This window comes from Megalobrama amblycephala, linkage group LG24, assembly GCF_018812025.1.
Source record: "Megalobrama amblycephala isolate DHTTF-2021 linkage group LG24, ASM1881202v1, whole genome shotgun sequence".
In the NCBI taxonomy this organism is placed as follows: domain Eukaryota; kingdom Metazoa; phylum Chordata; class Actinopteri; order Cypriniformes; family Xenocyprididae; genus Megalobrama; species Megalobrama amblycephala.
Genome location: NC_063067.1, coordinates 21341109 through 21364337, shown reverse-complemented (window position 1 = coordinate 21364337; position 23229 = coordinate 21341109). Strand labels below are relative to the sequence as shown.

General features: G+C 38.5%; 1 protein-coding gene across 6 annotated transcripts in view; it reads left to right on the top strand.

Annotated features, from left to right (window-relative positions):
• Positions 1-23229, top strand: part of agrn (agrin) — a 282408-nt gene that overhangs the window by 47984 nt on the left and 211195 nt on the right. For 4 of the 6 annotated variants that reach the window (XM_048178733.1, XM_048178732.1, XM_048178734.1 and 1 more), the window contains exon 3: positions 20819-20839. The exons of the other annotated variants lie outside the window; for them this stretch is intronic. In XM_048178733.1, coding sequence (XP_048034690.1) covers positions 20819-20839 — 21 coding nt within the window. The remainder of the gene's footprint in view (positions 1-20818; positions 20840-23229) is intronic. 6 annotated transcript variants of the gene reach the window in all.

Sequence of the window (23229 nt, the reverse complement as noted above, 5' to 3'; positions counted from 1 at the left end):
TCTAAAAAAATGCATCTTTGGTGATCATAAGAGATTGTTTTCCAAAAAAAATAAAATAAAAAATCTTACTGACCCAAAACTTTTGAATAATAGATTGTGTTTTTATGATGCTATTTGTTATTGAATATTGAAAACCACCATTTCCTTTCCTCTACTTTTTTCTACAGCATTTCCTTTAACCCAGCCCTGTTGTAAACTGGTGTCTGCACCTGTCACGCCTTGACAGAGAAAAACAATGAGAGAATAGCAATGTGTGTGTGCTCTCAAGTGCTTTCATATGCAGTGTTGGCCAGTGTACGATAGTCCTGCTGTGAACAAACAGACCCTCTGCTCCTTTTAGCCAAGCTTTTGTAGCATTTATTCAGTGTCTGCTGGGTGGAGGAATCAATACAAACAAAATGTGTCCAAACGAGTGAAGAAGAAATGCTATTTACTGCCAAACAGATGCATACTTCCAATATTTCTCTCCAAGACACATTGGTTCCATATGTTTCATGCAGTAGGTGATCAGAAAATGCCCGCATTTTTTGGAGCATCCTGTCCAAGTTGTCGTTTTTTGTGCTTATCCAGGAAGTTTCACATGAAAAGCAGTGCTGAGACAAACACAATCGGCATTGTGAGGAAGCTGTGCTTTTTTTGTCAGTGGTGGGCCTGTGCTTTTAAGCTGTCCTTTCTAAGGACGTCCTTTATCATGTATATTAAAAGCCAGGAGACAGTCAAAACAAGTCCTCTGTCTCATAAAGCGGACGTGAGGGGAGAGGCCCTTTCATCTGCTGAAGCCCGTCCCTTCCTGTAAACCTCCTAGCGCCCTCTCCAGCACCTCACTCCCAAGACTAAATGGCTCTTTTATTGGGTACTATCTCATGGGAGTGGGTGCTTGTCCCGTTACTGAGTTTTTATCCCAGCTGGCATTGCATTGGCTGAGCTCAGACACTCATAATGAAGCATAATGCAGAGGGCGCAGTCTAACAGAATGCTAATATTTGTCTTTGTGCATTCTTCAAAGTGAATGATGCGGTTTTTATTCTCCATCAGCTGTTTATTTTTTTTTTATCTTGGCCTGGTGCTAACTCAGCGCTAACGGGCCACTTCATTAAAGTGGAGTGCCGTAGTGTCAGAGCCAAACACTGCGGCCTTTGTATTGGGTAATAGGATTTTTATGCTTCCCCTGCCCTTTGTGGTTTCAAAATATTTTAACCATTAATTTTCCCAGAACTGTTAAAGAGCTGTTGCTGGGAAAGTTCACCTCGCTGCTTTAGTAGGTATCGCTACTGTGGGTTTGTGTTAAAAAATTATGTTTTCAGCTACTTTACTCTACAAAGTAATAGAAAAACACATGGTTATGGTGACACAGTGTACTAAAATGATGTTTTGTTCTAGTTTCCTATGTTATGCATGTTTAAAGACCAAGTGAGTCATTTCTGTGCTGCTAGTCAACTTACGAATAGCTTATCTATTGTTGTTTCTGCATGTTAGAATAGTCCTGAAACAGTCCTGTAATTACACACTAATCACATTCATTTATAAGAATTAGAATTGCATACTAAGTACTTTGATATATGAATCATATATCCTTTATGAGAATGTTTCATTCTTTTTATTTTTTGCAGTGACAGAGACAGTCACCTTTACCAAATGTACAAACTCACCCCAACAAATGACACAGACACAGAGCCTCTAACATTTTCAGAAGACACGTCCGAGGCAGTGTTCACCGTTAAATCATGCTTGTTTATTAAAGTTTCACCCTTACTTTAACCTTGACATTTGATATTTAGTGTGCTACTGTTCTGTACACCCTTTCTTTTTTTAAGTAACTTTTCATTATTTTCACAAGGAGAAAAAAATACAAAACACACAAAGGAAAAAACAACCCCCAACCACCACATAACTGAGAGAAACATATAACATACCATACCAAATGACATAACGTACAGATTATACATTACAACAGCTTATAGAAGTGCATTAATATTTCCAATTCAGATGTAGTCGACCTTGTTCACAAACCTGTGATACAGGTTTGCCTACTGAACATAAATTGTCAAATTCAGCTTCATTCCCATCAGTTGTAGCCCCAAGATGCGGTCCAAATGTATTTTTCTAATTTAATACACATATTATTAATACAGTTATTTGATCAGCATAACAAAATGAGTGACATGTATTTGTTTTGTTCTCCTTTTGGTTTAATGAAAACAAATGTGCTTATTTTATTTGTGACCAAGAAATAGTGCAGATTCTGAAACATTTTGTATTCATTTTATATAATAGTATTTTTTATTTTATTTTATTTTATTTTATTTTATTCTGAACTGTTATCTGGAATCTCAGATATTCAGCATTCTCCGACGTTTGGACCCTACTTCATATGTATTGCTCATCACACTCACAGCTCACCGTGTCATAAAATCCTGCCCTCCTGAGATTGCTTGCAGGTCATGCTAAAGTGGGTCGGTTTGAACCTGTCTCCTGTCAGTGGAAGACAAAACGTAGTGTCAGTCTTGACACGTCGCTGACTGAAAAAACACATTCAGTCAGATCTGACTGATATAGAAATCCTTTCCAGTCCATTTTGCGGCTTTAAAAAGAGCTTTATCTTATCCAGCTGATAGTATACGCATGTTTCTCTTTGCCTGTAGTGTTCAGTGATAGGCTGTGTGTTTGACAGGTCATCCTGACCACTGGTGGAGATGCTCCGTCTCTGTAGATTACAGATGAGTGGCTTCTCTGTGCCGGATCCTGTTTCTCTCGAGACTCATTCAAGAGTGTCCTTTGAAGTGTCCGCTGTCATAGCGAGAGAGAGAGACTAAGTGGACCAGGCCTAGGAGGGGAGGTGAAGGGGTGCAAGAATGCAGATTTCATACTCTTTCAGATAATGAGATTAGGGACATGCCGAATGAAGCAGGAATTCCAGCGATTCTGTTTCCACCCACAGGCCTTGGCTGATCTTCCAAGGTGCTCTGTTCTTTTTATCTGTACTTCCCCACCTCTTAACTTACTTTTTCTTTCTTATTAAGGGTTTAGAAATTGAGAAATTTCTTTTGACATACAGTAGGTGGTGAATTAGATTTCTTGACATTTTTCTTGACATGTGCAGCCAGATTGCTGAGCGTCCACTTTTAAAAAGGCTTTATTGACGAAGATACTCAGAATTCTTGATGCTTGCCTTAGGAATAGTGCAATGAAACATAAAAATGTGTCATTTACATGTTGTTCTGAGCCTGTGTTTTGCTCCTTTTCCCATAAAACAGCTTTTTCCCTCCATGCAGCAAAAGAATCTGGTTATTTATACTGCCAAATTCAAAAAAGGACAAAAAAATAGTTGTCTTAATAGTAGTCCATGTGACTCTTATGGATGCATTTCACAATGTGAAATATGGTACGATTTATTGGTACCATGTGTGTTATCTTCTGGTTTATTTATTTAGTTTTGTTTGTATTATTTTTGTCTAATTGTCAGTGATTGGGCATAATTAAAAACAATTATTCGCTTATCGATATCAGCCAGAAATATAATGTATTGGTGCGTCGATAACATGAGGGTAAGCAAACAATTCCTATGACTTGAATAATTTTTTTTCAAAGTACCCCCTGACATTTTAATAAATATAACGATTTATTTCATTTAAAGACTAATTTTGTATTAAAAATAAGGGAAACTCTGCTGTCGCTGCTATATATAATGACCCAACCATTTAGCCAGTTTGTCTGTGTGCTTGCCTTTGTATATCAAGTACATGCAAGGCACACGTCGTTCTCTTTGTGTAGGTGTTTGTGTGTCGTCTGGTGACTCTGGTAGCTTGTGGCTGTTTTTGTCTGGTGCAGGTAACATGAGCGCTTTGGGTGACTGGGCTCATCCAATCTATCCTTTCGCCCATAATGTAAGTCGACAAGATCCATTGTTCCACCCATTTTTCCACTGCAAGGGGAAATAATGTCTGGAGAATAAATGCCTTTAACATCCTGTATGGCATCTTCATGCATGCCTCTCATGGATGACTTCCGGCTCTTTAGATTTCATCCCCTTTTTGTAACATTAGCTCACTTTTTGTCATCTTGTCAGCACGAGGTGGTCAGTTACTTCACAGTCACTTCAAAGCTGTGCAAAAGGCGTCGCACAAAGACAAAACGTCAGCTGGGAAGGTGCCGTCTTTGTGTGGGAGTAAATGTATAGAGGATGAGGACCTGTGCAGACGTGTCAGCGTGTTCTTGTGTTAACCTGCTCAGCATTCCTCTCTGAGGAGCCGTACGGAGGGGGAAAAGAATCCACAGCTCTGAGCTATACATTTCAAGCCTTCGCATTTTATTAGCTTGTTATGTGAGAACGGGCACTGGATAAACCAGATGTCTGCCACTTTTTCCTGAATTCCTGCTGTCATTATGTACGTAGACGGTCTCAGGTTTCACTCTGCTTTATGTCAGAACTTTCATGGCTATAAATAACAATCTGTAGCTCTTCCGTTTTGTAATCCAATCAGATTTGTGCCATTCGCTGCACATTTGAAATCGATTATGTCTTCCTGCTTCGGAAATGTATACAGTGGGGTCCAAAAGGTCTGGGATTCACAATGTAGGGATGCATTGATTTAAAATTTCTGGCTGATACTGATAAGACAATAATTATTTTATTGATACAAAAATGGTCCGGTTCTTCATTTTATTAGTACCGGTACTTTGAATGCCAGCTGTATTTCCTAAAGAGCGACAGCAGGGGGCAGTGTGCGTGCAGCGCGCTGCTTCACATTGAGTGCGTGTTTATTCCTCTCAACTGCGCAACGGCTTTTATGGTGACGAAACGAGAGGTATGGTTGCATATACAGGTGCTCTTGCAGACCGTCCACAAATAGTTGAGAAAGCAGATGCATGAAGCGAAATATGGCATTATTTTGCTTACATTGCCGACAGTCAGGGCAAGCCCACGGACACCACAAAGCCCGTCTGCAAAAGATGTTACAAAATAACGCAAGCGAAGGGAGTCAAAAGCATCTTGTCGTCAAACATCCCGATTTGTACAAAGAATTTAAAGAGCGACAGGTTAGTGAATGTGATACCAGCATTATGTTTATGCTCTCAAACATTAAATGAGTGTTTTTTATTTATTTTACTCGTGCAAGCAGACCTGAGGTGTATTATTGAGTCTAAGTTTAATAAGTGATATCTGGTTGCAAAAATAAAATTAATTAAAAAATACATAAATATGTGAAGGGTATATACAATTATTTTAAAACAATTTATGCTTTAATAACATTGCTCTAAGTATTTACAGTAATCAAATTTTTACAATAATCTTACTGTCAAAAACATGTTTAAAAAAACAGGAAAAAAGTATAACAGCAAATAAGACTAATTTACAATTTTATTGAGCATGAAAATAATAAACATTAGAAATTATATTAAATCTAACTCTAACTTCACAGCAATGAAGCTCAAAAACAGAATTATCAGCCTGCACACTGGTGAAGAAAGAAGTTCTGTCATATGTTATTTATTTACTTTTCCCTTTTACTTTTTGCCATAGTATTGTTTAAGTATCGGTATCCTGATATTTAAGTTGGGTATCGTATCGAAGTCAAAATTTTGGTATCGTGACAACACTAATATATATATATATATATATATATATATATATATATATATATATATATATATATATATATATATAATGCTCAACTGTGCTTCCTTTCATTTGCAGTATTTGTCACCTCGCTATTTAAATCACCTCATGCGGTCAGTGCGGCATGTTTCACTGATTTGCACACCACAACCTTGTTGTATGGAGCTTTTCAGCACTTTAATGAGCCTCTCTTGAGCGAGGAGAGTCAAGCCTACCCATAAGCTCCAGTCCCTATGGAAACATAAGTGGCCATTGTTTGCAGAGGGTGCATTTGCCGAATACAAACCGGAGACGAGCCCAAAATTCTAGGGCAAGCTGACCATGCTTGCACAGCAGGAGAGTACCGTCTTCCTCTCTTTTTTTCCATTACTTATTCTCTCCCAACCCTTCTCTTTTTTCCTGTATCCTAGTCCCAGACTCAGCATCACTATTAATGGAATTAGCTGTGCTTTGTATCAGGCTTCTGTGTGGGAAAAATAAATTGTATTGTTTTCTCACGGAAGGAATACTGACATCACTTGAGGGCTTGAAGCAGGGAGAGTCTGGGAGGATGCAACATTTCCTCTCTTGGATCAATAACCTGGATGTCCATAACGACAAAAGAGAAAATATTTAGAGAGCGTGACGATATCATGTTTCAGACTGGAACATTTTATAAAAGTATAAATACCGAAAGCATTAGTTGTGGAAAATGTTTGGAAAAGATCTTCCCGCTTGGGATGTGTTAAGCTGTCCTGGCGAACAAAAATTTTCTAGAGCTCATTCCTCAATATTCTCTAACACTGGACTCGTCATGCCTGAAGCTGCCAGGGAAGTCCTCGCAGCAGACCCCAGGCATAATGCTAGCATTTCTCCCTCAGAGAAATGATACCTGCAGCTAGAACAGGAGTGGTGTAAGAACTGTAGCTATAATAGACTGCTTCTCCAAACACTCTTACAACCCCTTCCACTTCATCACGTCATCCTTTGTAAAAACAAGTGCTCCTGCCACAAACGGATGCCATTGGTTTAGCCAGAACATGTCGGCCCTATGGTTAGCTAGCATGGCTCCCTGGCATTGTTGCCAAGTCTGTGGTTTTCCCGCAGAATTGGGCTACTTTAACACTGTTGCTGCGGGTTATGTTTCATGTCCGCGGGTTGAAGGAACCCAAATAACATGATATTTAGCCCCTGGATTGCGACTTTTACCAGAGAAACCCCACCAAAAACATGGATTTTAACCCCCGAAACACAATTTTTAGCAGGAGACCCCCCGCAACATGACTGGGCTAGTTTTGAGTAGAAATTGATTTGGTTTTGTTGAAGCTGGCAACCCTGCTCCCTGGTGGTATATGTCAGAAGTACGTGATCTGTAGAAACTCATTTTTTCTACTATGATTCACAGTTAAAGGTGCTAAAGAGGTTTGTTTTATACATCTTTACTAACTGATAAAAGACTATTTATTAGGTGCACTGAAAGTAATAATATTAATATACATCATCTGTGCACGAGGTAGGGCCTTAAAAACATCAGCCAATCGTTTACACGATCATCGCGTAAACGATTGGCCCTCTGGCTTGTCAATCACTGCCATGACGATCCATGTGAGAGACGCGCGGCTGCGCGCTCCAGTAACTTTCCACACTCCACAGGCGCTGCATGCAATGTTTTTGTCAGGAGACAGGAGTAACAACTGCAGATTATGATTCACCTGCAGTGAGTCCGACATAATGAATCCACGGCTTTAGGTCGCGCACACACTTAACGATTGTAAGGCCCATTATGAATGTAAATTGATACTTATGACTGATCGCGCTCAAACGCGTCCAGTCAGAGCCAGTTGCTTTCAGTCTGCGATTACAGTCGGTGTTCAAATTCCATGTGAAAGTATATAAATCTGCTTCAGGAGCAGGAAACAATCGCTGTATGTTGAGCATAGTCAGAATGTTTTAGCTAGTCGTTAAATGTGTGCCCGGCTTAATAACACAGCGAATGCCGGTGGTAAACACTCGTGTTCCGATACTCGTGCACGAGTTTTGGGAGGCGTTCCCTCTAAATGAGCTGTGAAGGAGGGGGGTTGTTCTTACCCATGCGCTCATTTCAAAAACTTAGTCGACAAAAAGAACCTCTTTAGCACCTTTAATGCAGCAAACTCGACGGACGAACACAATGGGCACCGGTTACGCATTATTTTCACATTCTCATAATTTCCAACATTTTTGTGGACAGATCGATGTATATGGTCACGCTATAATTTTTTCAAGTGCTATAAAACCATTCAAGCACGATAAGATGCAAAAAAAGAACTCAAACTCAAGTCTGTGAAGCAGCTTTCTGTAAACAAACACCCGAAACAAACACAAAGAAAGGCGCTTCAGCGTGCCAGTACAAATTTGAGTTCTTTTTCGTGCTTGAACGGACAAAAACACAAAATTATGTAAAAATTACAGATTTTTTGCATTTTAAAGGATTAATTCACTTTCAAAAAAACTTTTCCTGATAATTTACTCACCCCCATGTCATCCAAGATGCTCATGTCTTTCTTTCTTCAGTCGAAAAGAAATTAAGGTTTTTGATGAAAACATTCCAAGATTATTCTCCCGTATTATTCAAAAAGCTTACGTTGTATGTCCTACGCCTTCCCTATTCTATTTACGGAAAAAAACGGAACTGTCGCCAAGTCTGGTATCGTTTAAAGCCCTTTGAAGCTGGACTGAAACTGTAATTTTGACCTTCAACTGTCTGGAGGCCACTGAAATCCACTATAAGCAGAATAATCCTGGAATGTTTTCATCAAAAACATTTAATTTCTTTTCGACTGAAGAAAGAAAGACATGAACATCTTGGATGAGAAAGGGGTTGATGAAAATTATCAGGAAAAGTTTATTTAAAAGTGAACTAATCCTTTAACAGGGCAGATAAAAATCTGAACCAGCCCGACTGGGCCAGTAGAAAAAAAACTTAGCTTTGAGTTTAAATTTAAAGTAAAAGGTGTTATGTTTTTAAGCTTAATTATAATACGTTTATTCTTCACATTCACATTCAACTTATCTTAAGATTACTTTCATGCTCTTTTCGGGCATTGTGCTTGTAAGAGTGGAGATGAACATTCAGTGTTATGGTGTCATCATAAGTGAGTGTAGTTTTTAGATGTTTTATGAGAGATTTTTGCCCTTTTGATGCTTTTGCATGTTGTTTATTTATAATCTTGTCTGTGACACTGAAGACCAGAACTTTTTAAATGGATATTGTCTTGGCTTCTTGCAGATGTGTGTTTGTTTGTGTCCACAGTACTTTGTGTCCATAAATGGAAGTGCATTTGTGCCAGAAGAGTGAAACATTTCTCAGCGGTGACATCCAAGGGAGGAATTAGTATGTCTACGTTCAAACAAACGAAGAGAAATAATTGGATCGACTAGTCTCTTACGGGTACATTTGATTACTCCCAAGTTACTTGATGTTCTGCCCTCTGAACTGGTTTACAGATGAGCAAAAACAAATCTCCTATTGTCAAGAAATGGATTGCCTGGAATAGACAGATGATTTCAAGGCCTCATATGGGCCAAAAAAGCTTTTTGTTGTCTCAGTCTTAATGCTTCACTGCAGCCGTTAATACAGAATGTGGCCCTCCGAACTTGATGAACTCCGGCCGAGTATTGCAGACGTCTTTAAACTGTAATGCCTGAAACATGTTCCATCATTTTCAACATTGTTGATGAAACCCCAGCTAGACGTCCTCATTATTATAGTGTGTAGACTGAAAACACAAACACACATGTATGAATCATCTGAGTCATATGGAACAAGTGGAAGTTTAGTCTGGTGCTGATTCCACTAAGATAACGAGACAAGACTGTGCAACGTCTGTTTTCTGCCTCAATGAACATGTTAATTTCATGCTTGTATGTTGAAATTTAATTTAGACATCATTAAAAAGAGCTAATATGGTTAAAATTGGAGAGGGACATATCTGTTTACACAACCTTTAAGATCGAAACCCGGTGGTTTCCACTCTTGATTTTATGTTATTCCCTGCATTATTTATAGCACAAGCTATTTAATCATTTGAAAGAAACACATCAGCTCAGCAAACAGCTCCAAAACTGAAATAGCTCTATTAAACTGCACTGAGGTAAAAAGGCAAGAATTTTTGTCATTAATTACTCACCCTCATGTCGTTTCACACTCATAAGTCCTTTGTTCATCTTCGGGAACACAAATTAAGAGAGAGGTTTCTGATCCCAAAGAGAAAAGCAACATAATTACCTCATTCAAGGTCCAGAAAAGTAGTAAAGGTGTTGTTAAAATAGTCCACGTGAGTATAGCGGTTCAACCTTAAAGCTGCTGTCCGTGATTTTTGGCCCTCTAGAGGTTAATACACAGAACTGCATGCGTCTTGCGGAGGAACATTCTAGCCGGAGTTACTTTTCTCCGTGTATGTCTATGGCAAGTCACGCAGTTACTGTGATACTCTGCGGCGAGTCCTACCAGTCCGGCCTGAAATAGTCTGAATATAAACACTTATTATAAGTGTACCATAATGATTCAGGATAAGTCAAAAACACGGTTTGGAAAATGGATTCATGTTGTATATTCTCATTATATAATTTTTGTAAATTTTTAACACAAAAAAAGTTGCGGACTGCAGCTTTAATGTTATGAAGCGATGAGAATACTTTTGTGCGCAAAAACAAAAATAACGACTTTATTCAACAATTTCTTCTCTTCCCTGTCATTCTCCTAGGCTGTTTACATCGTAGACAGTGCAGAGCTTCCAGGTTCTATGTCAGAACGCCGACTCATTATTGAGTCAGTCAATAATGTCACGGCAGTCACGTGGACTATTTTAGCGACGTCTTTACTACCTTTCTATAATTAAGTTGCTTTCTCTTGGGGATCAGAAACTGCTCGGATTTCATCGAAAATATCTTAATTTGTGTTCTCAAGACAAAGGTCTTACAGGTGTGGAACAACATGAAGGTGAGTAATTACAAAAATGTCATTTTTAGATGAACTAACCCTTTAAATATAGTTTTTCTGCCAGTTTGTACTAGTTTTGAAAGCTAAGTTGTAGAGGTAATGTTTATTTGACTTGCTAGTGTAATTAAAGAGTGCAATGTCTATCAAAAATTATGATTGATTTATTTACTTATTTGCTTGCTTGATTTCTTGCATAACATGGCAATACCAATAATTTTTTAAACGCACTATGCCAATACCATGGTATTGTTTAAAATATCCAGGAATACTATATACTAGGGGTGTGACGAGACGGGTATCTCACGAGACGAGACGAGACGAGACTCGAGATTGAGTTCATGAGACGAGACGAGACAAGATTTTTACACACTATTTTTAAGAAATCCTCAATGGCGAAATACATGACTAGAAAAAATATTCTGCAGGTGTATTTGAAATGTTTTAACTAATCATCTCGTAATGAATGTCATTTCAGTTCTACTTTCTTAGTATGAATTATCATATGCTGTAAAAGACAACAATACTCAAGTACTGTAAAAGGTTTTGCCACAAACTCAACTGACTTCTGTATGATTTCAGTCTCTTCAGACATTACTGTACATGATTTATGAGCTTCTACAACCTTTGACCTCCTAACTGAACTCATTTCCACAAACTGATCATAGAAATGAAAACAGTATAAAACATTTTTTAACACTTTACAATAAGGTCTCATTTATTAACATTAATGTATTAACCAACATCGACTAACAATGAGCAATAACTTTGCTACAGTATTTATTCATCTTTGTTTATGTTAGTTAATAAAAATAGTCATTCATTGTTAGTTCATGATAGTTCACAGTGCATTAATTAATGTTAACAAATGAAACCTTATTGTTTGTGGTTAATAAGATTAAGAGAAACTGTTATTCGTTTTTATGGTAACACATTACAGTAACCATAATCACACTCTCTCAATATTCAAAGTGCAAATAAGACCAAATTTTTCTTTGATACAGAGCTAAGAGATGGTTACAACTACACTGCCCAGCCTGAAATGGCTTTCATATTGAGAGATATTTGCATTCATCAGGGAGCCGCTTTCAAAATGCGGGTATTGAAATTGCGTTTGAATGCGCGCTCGCGTTTACTTTCACTTTTAGCGATTGCGCGTAACTCTGTAAATATGGAGCGGCGGCAACCGTTGTCAAACTGGATTAAATGTTTGTTATTTAAATACAAAGCAAAACGACAGTGGAGGCGTAATGTAAACGAAGCGGTGGCATATTCTTTCCTAATCATCCTAACACTCTGTCATGGCAACAACATCACGAGACTACTTTTCGCCTCGACGCGAAATCTCGTCACATATTAGTCTCGCGAGATCTCGTGCCACAAGATCTCGTCACACCCCTACTATATACTGAAAATATAATACATTAATACTGGTAATATTCAGGAATTATTTTAAATATTTTATTTTAAGCAAGTACACTACATGTCCAAAAGTTTTTAGACACCTGAACACAACATTCACTGTATATAGACTGGTTGAGCATTTTCTCTCTCTTTTTAATTTATTTTTATTGTTTTAAATAGGGAATTAATCAGTCTTTGCATTCAGGAAACTATCTTTCAAACATTATTTGTATGCTGTCACCAAGCTTTAGGTGGGTTGGAGTCTGTGCGATTACCTACTTAGTAGAGCGACAGTTTCTCTACAGTCATTACTTTTAGTCCAGTCACTAAATTTGCCATTTCACATGATGTTGACTCCTTCTGTACTCTAGTATTACTGTCTAATGCTGTCATTTATACTGCATTTAGCCTGATGGGCATATGAATCACTTGGCATTTTTTTTCTAAGGTACGTCAAATGGCACTTTGCTGCCCTCTAAAAAGCAGCTCTATTATGTCCCTGTAAAGCTGCCACTGCTTTCAGACAACTCAGATCCTCCACTTAATCAGAGCTGAATTGACAAAGCCAGACGCAAAGAGGCAAAGCAAGCAAAAGAGAGTTTGTATGCAGTGCAGGTGCCAAAAAGACTGGATTTAACATCCCGCCTCCATTATCCGCTACTTTTTGAACTTCTAAGCAGTAATGCTGACCTCAGTGGGGAGACACGGAAAGAGCAGTGCATCTTGGGAAGTGCTCCATGAATCGCTGCTTTCATTAGGTAAATGCATTGCTGAAACTGCATTACTTTTAATGTCCCTTTGATCTGTCAGCAGGTCGAAGGTCTTACTTAGGATTATATAAATAAAACGGAGGGGATGCTCTGAAGGAAGAGAAGATACCCACAATCTCTGACAGTGCAGAAGCCCAAGAAAGAAAAAGGAGGGTTAGGCTGTTTCTACTTGATTGGTTTTCTGTCTTCTGTCCAGTAACTGAAGCTAAAGCCCATGTTCAATCAGCTTCCTTATTCCCAGAGAGAACACTTAGAGCGATTGCTTCTGAGGTGACCTCTATCGGACGGGATGCTGAGTGCTTATCGGTGCCCCTCCGTATAATAACCTGTCTTCAGCACTGCAGTGCCTCTAATGGTCTGCTGGGTAATGACATCTGTAGTGTTGTGCATTACATCATGTGTTCCCGTCATACTCATTTCCTATAACAATGCAGATTATCCACCATCTTGAGAGGGGACAAAAGAGTCTGATTTCCCAATTAATCCCGCTGTATTTATGGGTAAAGGTGGCTTCACCCCATTAAGCTGAACGGCATTTTACACTGTTTTCTTTAGCAGAAAATAAATAAGGTGCAGATTCCATTAATTTTATTTGAACTACAAGACAAGACAAAACGATTAAGATTGATTGCAACCTTTTCGAGGGGATGCTTTATCTGTGAGCAGATGAGGGAAAGACAGGAGGAGACCTCTGCTCTAATCAGCTCTGATGAATAGTGAGGCAGTTTAATCATCTATACCTGACCTCGTGCTTATGTATGATTGGGATCTGCTGGAGATTGAATACAATTTTTTTTTTTTTTTTGGGAAGTTTATCAAAAGTTTTCAACTTTGATGGGCACTTTCAGCATGGTTTATTACTTTGAAGAATGCATTTAAACATACATATTATATATTTAGAATTAGAAATGTTTCTTGAGCACCAAAACAGCATATTAGAATGATTTCCGAAGGATCATGTGACACTGAAAACTGAAGTAATGGCTTTTAGTGGAGTAAAAATTCAGCATTGCGATCACAGAAATAAATACATTTTAAAATATATTAATATAGAAATTTTAAAAATGTGGCGCTGTTCAGGGGATTCGTAAACACCTGATTGGCAGTTGTGTTCATGTGCTCGTCAGATATGTCTGTGATTGGCTACAATGTTCATCTATTCAAAAACAAGTTGGAAATAGACATCAATAACGCTCTTCACGGAGGGCTTACACACGGGAGCGTTTGAAAGCAGGTGTCTATTCCGCTGATAGACGCCTGCTTTCAAACGCTCCCGCTTTCAAAATGCTTACAAATTTAAACACTTCCGTGTGCTTTCAAATGCTTCCGTGTGTTGATCGTTGTAGCCAATCACAGACATATCTGATGAGTGTCACAAAGGCCAATCAGAGGTGTTTACGAATCCAGTGCTCAAAGCATCACATTTTTTAAATTTCAGTTTTTAACTTTTGACAGCACAATTCACTAGTGCAAACTCTAAAATCTGCAGAGTGAACAGTGTGAATCAGGCTAGAAATTCTTCCAGAGGTGAAAGTTTTATTGCTCAAGAAGCATTGTCAAACAGAAATGTGGCTTCACTAACAACTTGTTCGTACGTGCAATGAGAACTACGATAACATCCCAAAAGCTCAATCTAGTTACGGGCCCCAATAAACCATTCATCCTCAGGCTGTTGTGTGTGTGTGTGGGTGCGTTTGTGTGTTGCCAGTGAGTAGTGCTGATTCATGCTATTGCTAGGTCGTGCCCCCATGGCTGCTAGGACACCCAAGCAGAGCTGACAAATTTATGTGCCATTTGATTGGGAAGATTAAAAGCAGTTTGCTTTAATAGCAGGGGTTTTAGTGCCATTAAATGAGTCTATTTGGTTGGAGGCATGGAGCTGCTCTCTCACAAGTGGATTCACCCTCGTTAGCGCAGGGCATGAAAAATGATTAGCGTAATAAAATCCTGCCAGGAGAGGGAGGACCAGGAAGAATGCAGTGTCATTGTTGCCACTTTCATTTGAAATGGTTTAATGCTAGCGTACTCTAATGAAACCACATCATGCCGAGCTAGGGACATGTTGTTTGAAATGTTCTGTGTTAATTCTGCTATATGCTGTTAATGTTTCTCTTTGTGAGCTTTGGTTAGGGGTGGCTGAAATGCAAGTTTGCCAGCCTGCATGGAGAGACACCAGCAGTTTCAAATATGTGTTTGCTGCTCAACAGTGGCTTTTTATACCTGCCCTTTTAATAAAATTTTTTTTTTTTGACAGAAACTTTCCTTAATAAACCTTTATCTGACCGAGTTATCTTGTGCTGTAAATTACACACATCTTATGATTCAGTTTTTACACAATGTTAGTTATGTAATATATCTTCAGAAAGATCCTTCTTCCTCCCCGTATTGCATGAGAAGTGTGACTTGCTTAATGTGGAGCAACCTCTTTAAGTAGGGTTTCCATTTACCTAAGTAGACCTGACTAACTATTTAACCTGTCAGAGATTGATACAGGGTTTGTACAGGGTGCTTAAAGTGCTTGAAGTACTTGAATTTGACTTTTTGAAATTGAAGTCCTGGAAAACCCTTGAAAATATTTATGAAAAGGTACTAGAAAAGTGCTCGAATTATTGAAATGTTTGTTAGTTTTATCAATAAAATAATCTTTTCACACAAAATTAATGCCACAGCCGTCTAATATAGAGTCATTTCGCATGGCTATGAGCGTGATATTGCTCATATAAATATCCAAGTATATGATACAGCTTTCATTCTTCAGGTCAGTCATATATTGAAGGGAAAAATCAGTTTGAATAAGTGATATCTTTGTCATAGTATCCTTTCATTGGTTAAAGTTACCACAGTCATTGCATGTGCTGCACTCTATTTGTACCATTTTTTATTAGTTTATTTTTATTGATCTTTTTACCTTTTTTAGAATTTGAAAGATAATAAAGATGTTGTTTGATAAGTGAGATCTCTGATTGTAGAAATCAAAACCAAAAAAGTAGTGCTTGAAAAGTCCAGGAATTTCATGTGTTAGTATATTCAGTATATTATATATACAGTGCTGTTTGTGAACCCCTTGCAGAATCTGTGAAAATATGAATAATTTTAACAAAATAAGAGGGATCATACAGTATGCATGCTATTTTTTATTTAGTACTGTTCTGAGTAAGATATTTTACATAAAAAATGTTTACATATGGTCCACAAGACCAAAAGTTTGTGAACCCTTGATTCTTAATACTGTGTGTGGTTACCTGGATGATCTACGACCGTGTTTTTGTTTTGTGATGGTTGTTCATGAGTCCCTTGTTTGTCCTGGGCAGTTAAACTGCCCAATATTCTTCAGAAAAATCCTCCATGCCCCGAAAATTCTTCAGATTTCCAGCATCTTTTGCATATTTGAACCCTTTCCAGCAGTGACTGAATGATTCTCAGATCCATCTTTTCACACTGAGGACAACTGAGGGACTCAAACACAACTATTAAAAAAGGTTCAAACATTCACTGATGCTCCAGAAGGAAACACAATGCATTAAGAGTCAGGGGTGAAAACTTTTGAACAGGATAAAGGTGTCCAAATTTTTCTTATTTTGTTTAAATATCTTCTTTTTTTTCATTTAGTACTGCCCTTCGGAAGCAACATAAGCCACTTAAATGTTTGCCAGAAGACAAATTAAATACAATATTCCTTGACCTTCGAATTCAAAAGGTTTTCACCCCCTGGCTCTTAATGCATCGTTTGCAGTTTTACAACCTTTGCTGCAGAATGCCTTAATGTCTCAGTTTTTAAAGTACTTCAGCGATTGAGGAGGATCCTGGGAAATGTGTACGCTGTCTGTCAAAGCTTAGTTTCCCACTGACTATAAAGAGAACAGACACTTTCCCTAGCGTGTCTGTGGGTGGGATACCCATCATCACTCATGTAGGAATTCACCTCATAAAGCTGCCGATAACCCTGCTCTCTCTGCTCCCAGGCATGGTGTGCTGTGATGTGGCGGGGTTTTAACTGGAGGGCTTTCAGAAACTCTGTATCACGACCACTGATTGAATCTGTGTGTCTAACCAAAATAAGTCCTGGTCCCTCTCTCTAGCTGCTTTTAATGATGAGCCGGGTGTCGATTTATGGCTTAGACTAAATCGAATTTGTTTGTAGCTTCACCAAATCGATCACTTAAATTTGTATGCTGCAGTGAGTGGGCAACTTGTCACAAAGTTATAATTTGTGCCCAAATGCACAGATTAATGAGGATATAAAACCTCTCACTTTTTACTGATTAAAGGACAAGGTTTTCTCTTAATGGCGCCTTGTGGATGCTCTTGGAGTGTTTCATCTGACCACTCAAACTAAATGAAACAAGACAGTTCTAAAATGATTGGGAATTAGAGCTGTATAGTGTGAAATTGCACTATTGTGACTATATGTGCATTGAATGAAAGATACTTTTGCATTTAAATCTGTGCCATATAGTCAGTACCCTGAGGACTGTGAAAGAAGATGGAAGTCTGTCCGTCTAGTATTTGTCTGGCTGTCTTTTGTGTCTGCCGATTGATCGATTATATTTGTACAGCTCTAGTCTGATGTTTTGTGTGAGCAGTATGTGTTTGAAATAGCTGTGGCTTATTCTTGATATACCCTTATTGTGTTACCTGCTTATTTTCAAGGCCTGTTTGAGTTTAAGAGGATTTAACAAGATTGTTTGGTCAAGATTACACAATGGAATAGATTTTTTTGCCAAGTCGATCCCACTTGAATGTAGTTGAATGGAAAATAGCCAAGCCACATGACTTCATGGCTCCACTTAACTCAAAAAATGAGCTGATTTACATAAAGAGGAAAGTCTGAAAAGTGTTAAATGCAAAGGAAATCTAATGTAGAGGGCACTTAATGTAGAATAGTCTCAGAAGCTCTCACAAATGCAAATGGGGTCCATGACCTTTAGCTCTGGAGTTAAGTAGTGTCAAGACTACTGCAGGCAGAGGAGGGTCTGAAACGCATAGATAGCACAAGTAGTATTTGAGAGTTAGCAGTGTCACAGAAAGGGTAATTGATCTGTGGTCTGTATAAATTACAGAGAGTTGACTTCTCTTGTGACAGCTAGCACAAGAGCTAATGATGTTGCTTTTAGAGTTTCTGATGCGAAACTTTAAGAACCCACTAAAAAAGCATTGAAACAAAGTTTGGGACATATCAAAAAATTGTCATGATTTGCCACTTAAAGGATTAGTTCACTTTCAAATGAAAATTAGCCCAAGCTTTACTCACCCTTAAGCCATCCTACTATAGGTGTTTATGACTTTATTCTTTCTGATGAACACAATTAATAAATATCCTGACGCATCCGAGCTTTATAATGGCAGTGAACAGGGTTCACGATTATGAGCTGAAGAAAGTGCTTCCATCTACATCCATCCATCATAAACGTGTACTCCACATGGCTCCGGGGGGTTAATTAAGGCCTTCTGAAGTGAATCGATGCATTTGTGTAAAAAAAAAGTATTCATATTTAACAAGTTATGAAGTAAAATATCTAGCTTCCACCAGACCGCCTTCCATATTCAACGCATGAAGAAACTCTTCCAGTTCTTACGCTACGTCCTACGCCTTCCCTATTCAACTTACGAAAAAAGTGTAACTGATGCCAGTTTACACATTCTTCGTAGCTTGAATACGGAAGACAGTCTACACCTGTGTAGCTAGATATTTTACTTCATAACTTGTTAAACATGGATATTTTTTTTACACAAATGCATCGCTTCACTTCTGAAGGCCTTTATTAATCCCTTGGAGCCGTGTGGAGTACATGTTTATGATGGATGGATGTAGATGGATGTGGCCCAATGGGAGAGTAAAGTGTTCATCAGATGCACATTTCAGAATTTCATCGGAAGTAGTAAGTCATCCTGGTACATTTTACCTACTGTTTTATGAATACTAGCCTCAAATACTGTTTTTCACATACTATTTAGTAGAGAAGTAGGCATGTTTGGATGTAGGGACATTCTCATTCTGGAGAGCATTTGATTGGACAAAAATGTGTGTAGTGCAGGATGATGTCATCAATAATTTTGCTCCGTTTTCCTTCAAGAGAAAGACTACACTTTTTAAATACACACTAAAGGCTAGTTTTGAACTTTTAGACATATGGGTAGCATATAGATGACCTCAAATCTAGTAGACATGGACTAAAAGCCACAAAACTCTGCTATATGGTTTTCAATAAAAAATTTGTGGGGTTAACACAGTTTTTTTTTTCTTTTTATGGTTGCCAGTGTAAAAAAAAAATGGATGCAAATGATGTTTTATGGACATGTTTTTAGATTCCTCTGCCTCCTCTTCCTTCTCCCCCTCTATCCATGCACTTGTGTCCCTCGCGGACCTCAGTGTTTGGGGGCCTGTTTAGGGGAAACTAGAGTTGTACTGCTCTGCGGTGATACAAATGCCCCCCCTGCAAGTTCAATAAGCTCTTTGTTTTCTGTATTAATGCTGCAGTGGAGTTCAAGTGCCCTCTCGACTGTGACTCCCAAGCAACTTTTAGACTCTTTCACTTTTATTGTGACCTGCCAAACCCACTGGACCTAGAATATTCGTCACAGACTAATTTTGATAGATGTGTGTTTGTTCTCAAAGCAATGCGTATGCAAAGTAGCGCAAAGATGTTCATACAGAATTTGTTACAGTTTTTTAGTGTTTATTACAGGGGTTATCAACCTTTTTGTTTATTGAATAAATAATTGTGATTAATCTCAAGATTTCCATAGACCCTTAGTGTACCCTCTTGCAGCCTCCAGTATAAAAACCTCTGGTCTACAAAAGAAGTGAAGAGATACAAAAAGGTGCCTCCACCAATTATGCACATTTTATCTGCAATCGGGACGGAAGCAGCATGAGAGTCAGAAATGTGAAACTAACACCCTACCTTCCTGTCTGAAGGGAAGCCCCTTGCTGTGAATTAATTGAATGCTCTTGTACTGTTTTTATACAGATGTCAGATTACAGAACTGTTTTCTTCTCCATTATTTCATATTAGCTCCATGTCCAACATTTTTTTTGAGGAAAAAACTAAACAAAACATCCTGGTCTATTCCATATAATAGAGGTGAACAAGGACTGGGACTGTCAAACTCCAAAATGACACAAGAAGCACCATAAAATATCATAAAAGTGGCCATACGACTTGTGCTTTATATTTCAAGTTTGAGGAATGGTCATTCTATCCATTTTCTTACTGAAATAGTTTGCCGATCTGTTGCCTTTAGGTGTAAAAAACTCAAATAAAGGGCTATTTCCCTTGCATGGATGATAAATGATCAACAGATCCCAGTGATCTGCGATAGCAGGACTAATGGAGTGCAGGAGATATGGATTTTTTGCTAGTTTGTTTAACTGAGACCTGTGATGTAATGATGATGTGAATGCAACTGTCACCGGTGTAGGTTTAAGTGAAGATTTAGTGACTAAGAACCTATTGTTAAAGTCCTTGCCTATGGCAGGTTTAATAATGCCTTGTTGTGGAGTGGCTGTCCGCTGTACTTTGTGTAGGTAAATTCATTCTCGCACACACACTCATGCCTTATAGATGAGACCTGGGTTGCAGTCTGTATTAGTTACCCGCAATCTGCATCAGAGTGTAGGTTGATATGGCAACAGCATGAGCGCATGGAACAAGGATGTGTGCTTGTGTGACCGCCAGGTGCTTCATTCACGTAATGGAGCAATCTATAGTAGCTGGAAACGTGATTATTTAGCCAGCCTTTTGGGTTAGGGTCACCCTTGTGTTTATTTTTGTTGATTAACATTATTTATTTTCTTGATGTTCTGAATATAACCCCAGAGTTCTTTAAATATATGTGCAGTCAGAGACAGTAGGTAATCTGTTTTTGTTTGCATGCATGTGAGGAACGTGATGGCTCAGCTTCATCAGATATCGCCTCTCTATCTTGAGCTTTTATGTCTGCACCTCATTCTGTCCCACTTTCATCCACCCTACAGTTCTTCAGTTTCTTGGATGTTGTCTACTTTGCCACTAACAAATGCTAACCAGTGTTTTTTTTGTCTTTCTCCCTTAATTTTGCCTCCTGAAGATCATAGAATGATCATTGCAGGTAAGCACAGCTTTTACTAACTTCTTGTATGCTTAATCTCTGGCTTGCTTAGATGTTTTACTCTTAAATCCCCTTTTTACTACTCTGCAGAGCCTGAAACTTATCTACGGCTCTATCGGCGGGATTGCTTTATAAACTTCCTCTCTTAGTGGGGCGAACAACCAAGGTGTTTTTGAACTTGTGTTTGCATTCCACAATGCTTTGGAATCGTTCTTCCCACCCAGCATTGTTGTCACCCGTATTAAGCGAACGGCGTTATCCGCTGCTGTCCTATCTGCGGGAAAGGGCCAGGATAGAGAGCCTCTTTGAGTAGGTGGCTTGTGAGGAATCTGAAAGCCTGTGAAGAATGAGCAGGGCCTCTTTTTTTCAAAAAGTGGCTGATAGCTGTGCCAGGCTCTAATTGAAAATGGCGGTAATGAGTGTGTGAAAGATCAATGTGGTCTCTGTGCACACAATCTCCAGCCAAACCCCTGGAGTGTGGTTAAAAGATGGAGGGCCCTTCCCCGTTCACCCTGTGCACTAATAGTCTTCACTTTAACAAACGGGAACAGGGGAATTTTTCTCTCCCAGGAGACTCAATGAGAAGAATCAATGAGTGTGTACCATGTCCGAAAGTCAGCGCAATGAGAGGAAATAGAGACGGATAAAGAGAGAAAAAAGAAGTGAGTGTTGAAAGGGAATGGACTCCTGTGCTAGGAGAGAGAAGTTATTCAATGAAACACAATAGCCACTCCATAGGGTCTCTCACTTTTTCTTTTTAGATCTTTGTGCTGCTTTAAACACGCTAAATCTGAAACAGAGCGATGTGGGGTAGATATAGGTGGGCTCTTGGAAACCACTGCTAGTTATTTCCATTAAGCTAATGGAGAGTAGTTTTATGATTGCCATTTTCAAGCTTCAGTTTGAAATTTTACAATTACTTTTATATTTATCAGATGTAAGTCAACTTAAAAAGAGGAATACTAGAAATGTTTAGGATTTTTTTTTTAAATTACAGAGTCATTATTCATCAACAGTAACTCATAATCATAAATGCATAAATGCACAGTATTCATTGATTGTGAACTGCTCTGAAATTGCTAGCCAGTAGAATGCACAACAACGTCACGTTCTGACATTGAACATGCAGCTCATACGCTTATTTAATAAATCATAGACTTTTGAAGTTTAATAATCACTTTAGGCTGTAGCGCAGTTGCTGTTTTTTTTATCCCAAACTTTAAGACCTTATGAGATATTTAAGACTTTTAATGACCTTAAATTTCATAAAACTGAGGACCTGAGGTGACTTTTTACTCTTACATACACATACTCCTAAATATATTTTACAGTTCGCACACATCTCTTTTTAGTCGCAAATGTAAGTGAAACGCTCTCACTGTCAAGCCCTGCAGTAACAAATAATAGTTTTTTTTTTTTAATTAAACTGTAACTTTGCCTTTGTATTGTTACAATGTCGGTAGTGTCTGTAAATGAACAATGTTTACTTGTTCTTCACTTTTATTTGTCAACAAATGTTTTTTAACAGCTCCAGGGCTTTTGTGAAAACTACAGATTATACTGTACTTCCACATTTTTGTATCCCGGCCAACAAACAGTCGGGTCGACAGAGAGCAACATTTTGAACAAAAAGCTGAGAAAATTGCGTTTCTAAGACTACGTATGGGTCGGATTCAAAATGATAATCAAAACATAGACTGAGAGTAGATCGAGTCCATCAACACCCCCAAAGTTTGTCCTGTACCTCTTCCTGGGTCGACATTTCATTCAGTAACATTAGGCGGTTTTGATTTATATGCTGTTGAATGTTTGATTGCGTTAGCTTACATGTGCGTAAGCAGTGCTTCTATCGCTTGTTTCTGCTTCTTCTTCTCTTGTTTTTGGGTTTGGAGATTCTGTACTCTTTCAGAAGATGCATAATAGCGTCCCCCTACCGTACACAGTGAAAACATGGATTGCCGGAACATTCTGTCAGTGGCGGAGAAGCGTTGTCATAAATGATGGAAAATTACGTCAATGGTGGGGAAAGAGTTGAGCTTCACTGAATGTGGAGGTTTAGGAAAGTGATTTTTTTTTTTGTCTCTATCTCACCGACATATAGACTCTTGTGCACCTCTCTGAGGTACCTGTACTGTGTGAAACTCTGAATTTATGTGTAAATACTCTGCCGTTTTCTTAATTAACTCTGCTGTGTCCAGTTTATAAGTCACAGAGACTTAGATGAGACTTAGATTTCATTTTGCTTTGCAAGTTGGTTTAGGGTGACTGATTCAGAGTGTGGTGCCCCGTATGGAGGCAGCTGTTGCCTTGAGAGCTCATTAACTGCAGAGATGTGACTTCTCTCTTCCTTCCATTACAGATATGCAAACACATAAACAACCACCTGCAGG